Genomic DNA, 11,703 nt, shown 5'->3' on the forward strand with positions numbered 1-11,703 from the left:
GCAATAATTTTAATATGAAGTTACTTTAAAATAATAATAATATGTGTTTCAATTGATGTTATATTTTATATTAATTAACTCTAAATCCTACTATCATACTTTACTATGATGGTTGAGTACGATTGAGAACCATCTAACTCGTGCTCGATTCCCCTAAAGTTGCAGCGCCTTTTAAATGAGGTCCAATCAAGTATGGATCAGGAGTTTTCTAGGTCAGCCAAAGTTTAGTCACGCCTGCCAAGCGCCCTTTCAGGGGTGGCAGCGCGTCGATATGCTGTTCCAAAAAAAAAAAAAAAAGTATTGATAAGTTTTGATTGTTTTTCACTATATGTGTTATATTGGTGAAAAGTAAATTTGGCAATGATTTGATAAAATTATTGGCTATAGTGTTATAAGAGATATTTTTGTCTTATAAAAACTTAAATGACATTATATCAGTAATTAAATTAAAAAAAAAATCAATATTGATGAGAGATGGGAGTTTAGCCATAAGAGAGGGTAAGATTTTGATCATTTTAGCTTGAAATAACTAATAATTCATGCATAAATAAAATAAATAAATTGAAGATGGTATGATCGATCCATACATAAAGATGTAGAAGTCATGAGTTGAAAGCAACGATATGGTGGGGTAGGAAGGTCATAAAGACCACTGAAGATGAATGTATTGGCCATCCTCTAAAAGTGTCATCAAAGTAAATTTGGAGATGTTGTTGCGGTCAGAAATGAAGGACAATGAGGATAATCCTTTTTCTGAAAGAAATGGTGGATTAAATGATTTGAGATCAACATACATATGATGGTGATTAAGATGGACTTTCCATTGAATTTATGGAGATTGATCGAATGATCTTGAGTAGATCTAAAACGGAATATATGGAGTGTAATTTTAGTAGTAATAGACCTAGTGAGGGGATTGTGCCTTTGGGCGATCAAGTCATTAATAAGAGTACACGTTTTACATATTTTGGATCTATTGTTCAGAGTGATGGTGAAATAGATGGGGATATTATCAGCAGAATTCAAGTTGGATGGTTGAAGTGGAGGAATGCATCAGGCTTGTTATGTGATAGAAATGTACCCCTGAAACTTAAGAGAAAATTCTATAAGATGGTAGTGAGGCCTGCAATGCTTTATGGTGCCGAATGTTGGCCATTAAAAGAGAAGCATAATACTAAGTTAAGTGTGGCAGAGATGAGGAGGCTTAGGTGGATGAGTGGCTTTACCCTTAGAGATATGATACGAAATGAGCATATATGTGAAAAGGTTGGAGTAGCTCCAGTAGAAGATAAGATTAGAGTGAGTCGCCTTAGATGGTTTGGTCACATAAAATGGCGGCCTTCCGATGACCCGGTTAGGAGAGTAGAGGTATTAGATTTGACTTATGTTAAGAAAGCTAGGGGTAGACCTAAAAAGACTTGGTTAGAAAATATTAGGAATGACATTTCTTTATTAGATTTAAACGAGAATTTGACTTTTAATAGGACACAATGGAAAAAAATGATTCATGTAGCCGACCCCACGTAGTGGGATAAAGGTTTGATGTTGTTGTTGTTGTTGTTGATTGAATGATCTAGAGTTAATGAGCTATTGTAGACTCTGAACACAATTTTAATCCTAGATGGAGTTTGGTGAACTCAACTTTGTAGAGTGAGCTAGTGAATGAATGTGTTAAGGAGTGTATGTTTCTAGCATGGGGTGGAACCATGGAATTGGTGCGTGACTAAAGAAGTTGGAATAAACCTTCTCTTAAATGGAGGGCATGAATCGAGAAAGTTGGTGTATTTGTAACAATCCAAACTCTTAATTATCGTTGTATTGTTCACTTTAGATTAATGGACTCACGATTTTATCCCGTTGGTGTAAATTCTCAAAAGGTCACACATTTCATAATTTCTCCCATATGAGCATGCTTAACCTTGAAGTTTCTCAAAGAAATTCTAACAATTACACCAAACGGTGTCTTGATATTTAAAAGTTTAACTTTTTTTACTTGAGGGATTTATGATGTCTCAAGTAACTGATATTTTTGTTATTATTTTTATCCCAAAATCATCCACCAGGTAGATGAGATTCTATAGGTGGTCCTTAGAGGTTCAAGTAGTAGCTCTCGCCATGCAACACTTTGTCCTATATAAGGTTCAAGAGGTGGGCCCCATAACATAACACTTTGTCCTATATGCCACTTAGTTTCCATCTTCCGATGTAAAAGCTCAAACTCTTAACTATTAAAATATTATTTTCTTTGGACTAATAGTCTCACGATTTCATCCAGTAAGTGTAATTTCCCAGATGATCACTAAATTTATTATCATTAGAGAATGATGATTATATGAGTTCTAGGAACTAAAAAAATTAATTATTTTTATATCAAAACATTCTTCTCAAATGAGAACAATCATTTGTCATAGTTCGCTCAGAAAAAATAGAGATTTGTTGAGATCACAAGAAATCAATTCGAGAAATCAACACATCACACGATGGAAGCCATCATGACAAGAAACATAGATACGAGAAGCTATGGAGTTGGTACAAAACACTTTAATGATACAATTCCTGTGACCTCTATGCTTTTGTCATAATCCGACCCTATCAATCTATGCATAATTCTATATAACATTCGAAATTTATTTGAAAGGAATTCACAAATATTCAAATTATATAAAATCAATGTAATCAATATCTGAATCAACTACTTAGTCTAAGAAATCTTGTGCATAATCATCTCGGGAGAAAAATTACAAATAAATCACTTATTTTATGGGTCTGTTTGGTAGTAGAATTTAGATCGGATTTGAGTGAAATCCAGACAAATAGTCTAAAATGCAAAACCAAATCTAACGGAAAACTAAAGTCGTTGTAAATGGAAAATTACCCATTTTTTGTGCTAAATATCCCGGATTTCTGAAATCCTCTGATTCGGCGGATTTAACACTATTGGCATGAGAGTGATGAAGAGTCGGCTCATTTTAGGATTTAACAATTCTACAGCCAAACAATAACACAAAATTTAACATTATTTATCATAAATGTTACAAAACAATTTTTAGGACAGGACCCCAAGATTTTGTAAATCCGGATTGAGAGGTTCTGGATTTACGAAATCCTACTTAAATAAATTCCTCGGTGCTAGCAAACAGCTCCTATTTATTTTGTTTTCGGTTCGGTTTTAACTTTTAACTTATCAGGAAGCAGCAAATTATCTTTGAAATTACAAATTGATTCTGAATGGGTGGATTTTAAACCTGATACAGCTATTTTGAACGGGAGAGATAGATGTGCGTTGTGTCACTACTCACTTCAGATCATGTCATCAAAGTGGAAAATCATTAGGTCCGGACACTGTACTTAAAAATATGTCCGGATATCCACTTAAAATTTGTCACGTGAACCGCACTTTTTTATTGCGCTTTTCCTGCACTTTACCTGTGCTTTTGGCACGCTTCACTTGAAATTCTGCGGACACATGTACATTCCACATATCAATATTTTATTGGAGTCCAAACGTATCTCTATATCCGGTGTCAGGACCTAATAATTTTCCCATCAAAGTAGCCATAACTTGAGAAACTGAAAAATTTTTAAGCTCTGACGATTCAAATAAAAGCCTGGAAGACATTCAAAACATGGAAACCGGTTAAGACAAATTAGGCCAATGAGAATCACAGGAAAACAATTTTAGATCAAAATAACAAATAATAAAAATTTTATGGTAGAATCATGAGAGATTCATTTGAAATTATCCCGAAGAATAATCCCTATACATAACTGCTAAGAACCGCAATGCGGGCTCAGTAGGGAATACAAGCAATCAAACTCGCTTTTATTCCCAAGTATAACTAATCAAATTCTATTCTACCTATTTTCAAAAGTAAAAGAAAAAAAAAAAATAAAATCAGTACAGAAAAAATAACCAGCGCTTGGATGATACGAGATCGGGAAGACGATCGGTGCAACGACAGAGGTTCCATTCTATCTTGTAGCTTTTTCTATCTGCTAGTCTGGAACCTTCTCAGGTATGTAACACCGAAGAGCAACTCATCAAGGTCAGTCATGAAGATAAATCCAGATCATTAAGACCTGGAGGTGATAGAGGTGGAAAAGCTGCCTCAGAAGTATCGAAAATCTGGAGGACTTTTCGACGAGCCTGAGATTCAACAGAGGTTGCAAGCACAGAAGAATTATTGTTCTGAAAGTTTTCCATTGATGAAAGCTTGTTTGCAGAGGTAATTGCAGAGCTAAAAATGCCGGATGCCCTCAAACTTTGAATAATGGCCTAAAAGATTGGCAATATTTCTCAATATGGAGCTATAGTGAGGGAAAGAACATAATTTTGCTGAATATTCAAGAGTGAATGTTACCATTGGAGCATATATACGAGTCAAGATGCCCTTTCTGAGAAGTTTTAAGTTGAGCTGCCTATTAGTCCACACAACACGCTCACGGAACCTAAAAGGAGGAAAAAAAATTCAATAAACTCTTGAACGCATCAACAGGGACTGGACAAAGTATCCATTTGTTTAGTTTGACATTTATTTATCATAAAATGCGACATAAACGTAATGGCAATATTAGGGATGTCAGGAAAAACTTGATGTTTAAGAACGACAACAAAGTACTTGAGCTAAGCTTGAACAATATTTTTAGATTGTCAAACACAAAAAATCACCTTACTTACATTCAACTCAACAAAATTTATATATATATACATCAAGAAAAAAATCTATATTAAATTTTAGAGAGATTTAATACATAACACTAAAAATTTTCTTATGTACAAAACTAACACCTAAATTTTTGAAGTGAGTGCAGAACCGGCCTTTCTTTTTAGGGGGGGCAAAATTTTCATATAAATGAACAATTAAAAAAATAAAATAAAATAAAATAAAATGAAGACATAATTTAAAGCAAAATCTTGTATTTCATTATAATAGATAAATTAAGAATTACTACAAGTAAACAATAAACAAAGCTACTAAAATTAGAGATGTGAACGGTGCATTGGATGTAATTACCTCCCAACCGATGAAATATAAAGAAAAAGAAAAATCAACTCACAAGACATTAGTTTCAATCTTCTACAGATAAAATAGATTCAACAACAAAAGCCTATATAAATATACTTGATACACAAAGCTTAACTTTTCAAAAACTTTAAGGTATATTCTTTATGGAGACAGAGTTCAATGAATATTTTTAAAATGATCAGCCTTTGTAAAGTAAATAGATTCAGTAACAAAAGCTTTCACCACTAAGAAGGATAAGATGATGCTTCTATTGAGTGCATTAGCTTAAAAGTATATGAAAAAATTTCAGAACCGAAGAATTTTTCTACTGCCCATTTCCAGCAACAAAGGGAGTCGGTCCAACATCATAAATGGCTTACAGCCCGTCAACTCAAAATCAGCCAAAGGAAGTTAAAATAAATGATAATGTTAACGAAAGAATAGCGAACAAGAAAGAGAACAAGAGAGAGGTTCCAAGGCATTCTAGGTAAGAAGAGAGATAAATCCTGGATCACATACATAGAAACGCGGTTTGCAAGAACACATGCCAGAAATCACATGATTATATAAGATTAGCACAAAAATTGGCCAAGCAAGGGCAAAAAACTAGATCCTTACAATATCAGGCATTCAGTCCTCCTCATCACCTTGTACAGCAAAAATTCTATGTTACAACGAAATTCAGATTCCTATCCCAGTCTAGATCAAAATTCCTCCGTTGATGGCTCTTCTCTGCTAGGGAAAGACTTTGATCGCGATGTCGGCGACAATCGCTTCAGACTTCGATCGAGTGGTAAGGGGAGGAGGAAGCGGACCCATCAGCGGAATGCTAAGAAGGTAGGAGAAGTGTGGATTGGAGGAAGGAGGAGAATGAGGCCATGGGAGGGAGGCGAAGTGCTTACGTCGCATTCGTCTTCTGCTAGTGAAGCGGGCGAAGTTTTTGCAGCTGTGTGAGGGGGATTACGGGCGGTGAGGGCAAAAGGGGGCAAAATAAGAGGTTTAGGGGGGCAAATTACTTAAATACACCTCTCTTATAATTTTTAAAAAAAATTAAGGGGGGGCAATTGTCCCCCTAACGCCAACTTGGTTCCGCCCTTGCTACCAAATAAGATTAAAGGAAGATGTGTTGTAAAAATAACAAATTTATTTTAACTTTGTAAATCATACATATATATTTTCTTGCAATTAGACCCATCAATAAAAAAAAAAAAATTGATGTATTGGTGGTCAATGGCTTAAGAAAATTATAAAGCCCCCCACTCCCCCACCCTAATCCCTTCCTTTATTTCTATCCACACACTAACAATTTAACCTCCCCTTTTTCCTTCACGTTCCCCTCTATCTCTTCCTCATCATTGCAAAGGGCCTTAAAACAACGAGCAATGAATAGAAGTTCTTTTGGCCTCCTCATTTGCAACATCTTCGCATAATTTTTGAAGAAAGGGGAACATGGTTTGTTGCGCTCGAAAGTATCCCCATGCAAAATACTTGCATTGTGTCCCTAACCACATTTATTGATGTGGTGGGATGAATTTCATCAATCACAATATTCTATATGCTGCACCTAAAATGCTTTTATTAACATGGCATAGTGACATGCTTCTATTACCCCCTTGCAAGGGTGATACAAAAGCATTGTCAAAATATACCTAAACATGTGGATAAAAGTAAAACATAGCGGCAAAAAATGAAAAGGATAAACCAGATAAACCAAGAACAAAAAAAATTGCATTGTCCATGCAACGTGGTGTATTAAAAAATCCGCTATAAATTAAATGTAACAATTTGATTCAACTTAAAAAATTTCAATTTGCCTATTTTAACAATCTCAAATTAAATTTAACTCTCATATAGTTTTTAAATGCGGTATTAATTGATGATAGAATGTTGGAAGCCATAAGCGCCTAGACTTAAATATATAGCTTCATCCTATACCAAGTTTTCTAGCTTCAACACAAATCAATTATAAAAGAAGGATATATTCAGTACATTTTTGAGGTTACATACCGAAGGCTATCTATTCGATTGCAATGAATTTCAGTAAACTAATGGATGGAGACATAAATCATGACATGAAAAACAAATGTATTAAATGAAAGCTTAATTGAAACAAACTGAACACTTTGGAGCTTTTCTGATGCAACTAGTTAGGTGCCTTAATAAAATGTAACCAAAAGTACTGCAAGATTTATGCGACTTAAATGTAACAGGTGCAATTTAAAATGTTGTAGATATTACAAACTCAAGACAATTAAATAGGGGATTATTCATAGTATTACATAGAAACTCTAATGCTTAGATAGTGATGCCGACTTTATATTCGTTAAGTTGCATATAGTTTTAGAAAAATTCATAGCTGTTACTAACTGGACAAAAACTTAAGAATAAGTTTTAATAAAACTTTGTTACTTTTGGGAATATGTGGAAGGATCAATCTTGCTTTAAAAAAAAAATGTTATAATAGACCTTCGTTAATGTTGGGCATATGTGGATGTATCAACCTTTTTTCAAAAATTAACCAAAAGTAGTCCAAGAAACACTTTCTAATGCCAAAACAAAATGAGCATGAGCAAACTAGCTATTGAATTTTGAACGAAGACTATGCATACTTTAAACTACTTTTAAAAGGCAAGTTTTAGTCGGTTGACGAGATTACCAGCGCAGCATTTCCTCCTCAGTTGCAGTTGATGCAATAATGAAAGCCTGGTATTGAGGAAAAAGTAATCCTTACTTAGCTTTAGATGACACAGGAAGCATGCTCAAATATAGACGTTCTAGTCTTCCAGATAATAACTTATAGCTGAAGTATCTATTCAAAAATAATAACTAGCAAATCGACTAATATAATCCAGAAACACATAAAACAATACAAACGAAAGAACCACATCAAGGTCGATGAATATAAGAAATTCAGTGTGAAGCTTGGGCAAGAAGCTATATACTAAATAAATGTTAGAACAAGATAAAGGAAACTTAAACCATTCAAAAAGTGCAGCTAAATTCCTGATAAACAAACGGAAACTAAGCCATCTAAAAGTAGCTGGAGAACCAACTAATTTCATACAAACAATTTTCAATTTGATTAAAGTCCACTCAAAATTATTTGACAATCTAGGAAGCTAATTTGGGGGCCAAATAAACTAATAAACTTTCTCACACAAAAACAAGTTGAGGCTCTAAATCTAGTGAGAGACCAAATTTTATGGATAAATCAATCAAATAAAATTGAATCAAATATAATTATGATGGGGTGATGTAGAACGGGTAGGAGGATTAGATCTTAAATGTGTCTTGAAGAGCAAATACAGAATCTAAACAGCAGCTTTTGGCATTTCTGAGTGAGAACAGCCATCAATTTTGGTCTAGAATACTGGGATAGAGGTTGGGGATCCTTCCAAGGAGCTGGACAGCAAGTTGTATGGCTCAGGAAATCCGAACAGCAGCCATAAGAGGGCGTTGAACAGCAGCAGGAGAGTTCTGGTGTTGACCTCGTTTTTAGCTTAGCTTTTTCCCTCGAACGTATTTGATCGTGTTGATCGAGCCTCGTCGAGTCCGATTCGATTCGAATTAACATTAATTTGAGTTCGATTTATTTTATCTTATTTTACTAAATTAATTTTGGTCGAGTCGAGGCGAGCTCGAGTTGGACACATCCTGCGGCTGACGGGTACTACGTTGCCCTTCTCCAAGGGACTTCACGCCACAAGCCCGGACCCATAGCGGCTGGTGGAAACTCTAAATCCCTCCCATAGAGATTTCACTAACGTTCTTCCCAAAGAACACAAGTGCAAAAACACAAATTTTATTAATAATCCATCATCCTAATACAAGAGCAAATGCCTCTATATATAGGCCTTAAAAGAAACTAAAGGACAATTTTGCCCCTTGGGATTACATAAAACAAATCCCTTAAGGGTAAAAAAAGAAAAATGCATAATTAAATAAAAATTACAATTAATAAAATAAGATAAAATGAAGGGATCTCGGCCGTCGATCTTCAGCTCCTCCTCGGATAGGCATGGACGGTTGGATGTCCGCATCAAAATGAGAAAAGGGAGCCTACATCAGAACAGTTGAGGCTCTAAATCTAGTGAGAGACCAAATTTTATGGATAAATCAATCAAATAAAATTGAATCAAACTTAATTAGAGTTCTTTGTAAGGCTCAAATATAATTATGATGGGGCTTACTACTTTATTTGCGAGTTGCTTGAAAGGGCAAGATGGCTCAACATCGAAGTTTAATTTTATTTTATGGGTTTGGATGCTTTGTGTCGGCCGTTATATTGAGATGAAATGGGGCTTACACATCCATTAAACTGACCAAATTTTAATTGGGTTTTAATAGTCATTCTAGACCTTGATAGGCATTACACAAGTGTATTTGAATTGAATCATTTACTCGATACTTTTGTAGATGCATTTGCATGAATATTGACACGAATTATTTTTGACAGCTTTGTTTATGTGTATGTGCTTTCTTATAACATTCTTATTTCCATAATTTAAAGAATATTTATAGTTGGCTTGCTTAAATTAGTCAAAGTTTGACATTCAATTACAGGGCTATATATCTAATTATCCGATTGGAAGTTGTGTACTTCAATTGAATCCCTGAGGAAATAATGTATTATTGTGGGCTCCAAAAATTCGGCCCCAGCCTCCACCCGCTATTGATTTTGCTTTTCTTTCGGCAAGGGAGTTTTAACGAACTAAGTTTCAGGGTAAATTTCGAAAAGGCAAATGGGTTTGTAGATAAGACACTACCCAGAGATTTCGCCCTCATTTTGTGAGGACTTTATGATCTGAGTTCTGGTTTCTTATAGGCGCAAGCCCCTGTAGTTAATTACCCCTCCTGATAACGAGAGAGAACTTTTGATTAAGGCTAGTCTTCAATCAGATACGTAGAATATACGTGGTATCTGGCATATAGTAGCAGCATGGGTTTGAAAACTGGAAGTTGGGTTTGAATTTGGAATTTGGGTTGGAAGATTTGATATTTAAATATAAATTGCACCATCTTGCACTTAAAGCGGATGGTGAGGGAATGGATGATAGGCCTGATCAAGATCCCATGGTTCCGTCATCCCAGACCATCGTGGTCCCTGGTCTACTTTGTCAGAAGAGATAGTCAATCTAACCTGACAGAAGGATCCTTGTCGGCAGCCATGGATTGCTTCATCAAAGGGGACCTTGTAGACCTGGGGTGAGTATTTGCCTAAGGGGACAAATTTGAATCCACCTTAGCTAACAGAGGGCTTTGTGCCCTATCGATTATACCCTATTGATTCATATCTCAAGGATTTGATGCCAATAAGGAACATATTGGCTCTGGCCATAACCGATATTTCGTGGTGCCATTTGGTGGCAAAACCACTCGATTTAGAGGGTCCCGAGTCATAACCATTTATCCTACAGTGCCATTTGGCGGCAAAACTGCCGGTTAGAGGACATGTACCACGTCCTTACTAACAGGAGATTATTTGAGAATGGATCCTAGTGATATTTTCGACTAGGCATTAGCTCTTTGTGAGCTGAAGTAGTTTTCAATTTGTTCACCCAGACAAACTATTGCGGATGGTTGATGAATTTTGTCTTAAGTGCTTGATGGATGATTTCGAATTTAAATATCTTGGACTTTGAGACTTTTGGAGTTTTGGACTTTGATGGACATTTAAAGTATTTGGAATTTGAAAGTATTTGTGAACCTCTCCGGTTGAGATTCGCATTCAACACAGCCATCATCGGGGTATTTGGGGTTATTTCAAAATCTTCATTGATTGGACCCTGTCACCCTATCGACAAGTCAATAGGGGATCAAGTTTCATAGACTTTGTGCCTTTGTTAGTGAATTCTCTTGATTATAGGCCTTGAAGGCCTAATATGAATGTACAAAATAAATATTCCGGTCAATTTCGTGACCGCATATTTATCCGATGATTCAAACCCTGTCTACTCCTATTTACCTGCTTAGGAGGATTAGGTTTCGTAGGCTTTATGCCTTTATTTAGTGAATTCTCTTGAGTATAAACCTTGAAGGCCTAATAAGAATGTATTAAAATGAATACACCGGTCCCTACAATCGTGTATTTGTTTGAAGGTTCGAACCTTGTCGACTCCTATTGATATGCATAGAAGATCGGATTCGAACTTGAATTCACTTATCGACCCACGCAGCATCCTTAGGTATTATGTGTGTGCTAATAACATGCTCGTTGGGGCCCATGCAGGTTGAGATTATATTTTTCCCTTTAGTGTACCTATGTGTATACAAATTATAGTGCATGTGCAGGGATATTTACTTCAGACTTTGTTGACGCCTTCTGTCTGCTTGTACAAAAGTTGTAGATTAGGTGGCATGACGTTGTAGATTGCAGACGCCTTCTATCTCCTTGTATAAGTGCTACAAATTCGATGGCGTGGCGTTGTAGATTGTAGATGCCTTTTATCTTCTTGTATAAGTGTTGCAGATTCGATGGCGATCTTATCTAGATGTCATGAGGCATCTCATCATCTTGATGTTGACTCCCCCTTTCTCACTCACCGAGAAGGTCTTCTTTGAAGTTCGTGGCCACTACCTTGAAAAGGAACTCTGATGGGGACATCAGTTGGAAAGTTTACCGTCGACGTGGCCGTAGATCTACAGCCACGATTTACCCACTGTATTTCTGATTTTAGTATTGTCTTTTATTTTGATG

At 35.7% G+C, this 11,703-nt stretch overlaps 1 protein-coding gene across 1 annotated transcript in view; it reads right to left on the reverse strand.

Moving 5' to 3' along the window:
• Positions 1-3,662: 3,662 nt before the first annotated feature.
• The window catches only part of LOC110103257 (glycosyltransferase-like At2g41451), a 30,777-nt gene continuing 22,736 nt past the window's right edge, over positions 3,663-11,703 (reverse strand). Inside the window, exons 9-11 of the mRNA XM_028698635.1 lie at positions 7,663-7,709; positions 4,362-4,449; positions 3,663-4,276 (exon numbers count right to left, since the gene is read on the reverse strand). Of these exons, the coding sequence (XP_028554468.1) occupies positions 4,052-4,276; positions 4,362-4,449; positions 7,663-7,709 (360 nt within the window). The 3' untranslated portion in view covers positions 3,663-4,051. The remainder of the gene's footprint in view (positions 4,277-4,361; positions 4,450-7,662; positions 7,710-11,703) is intronic.

Source organism: Dendrobium catenatum, unplaced genomic scaffold, assembly GCF_001605985.2.
Source record: "Dendrobium catenatum unplaced genomic scaffold, ASM160598v2 fragScaff_scaffold_1117, whole genome shotgun sequence".
Taxonomy (NCBI): Eukaryota; Viridiplantae; Streptophyta; class Magnoliopsida; order Asparagales; family Orchidaceae; genus Dendrobium; species Dendrobium catenatum.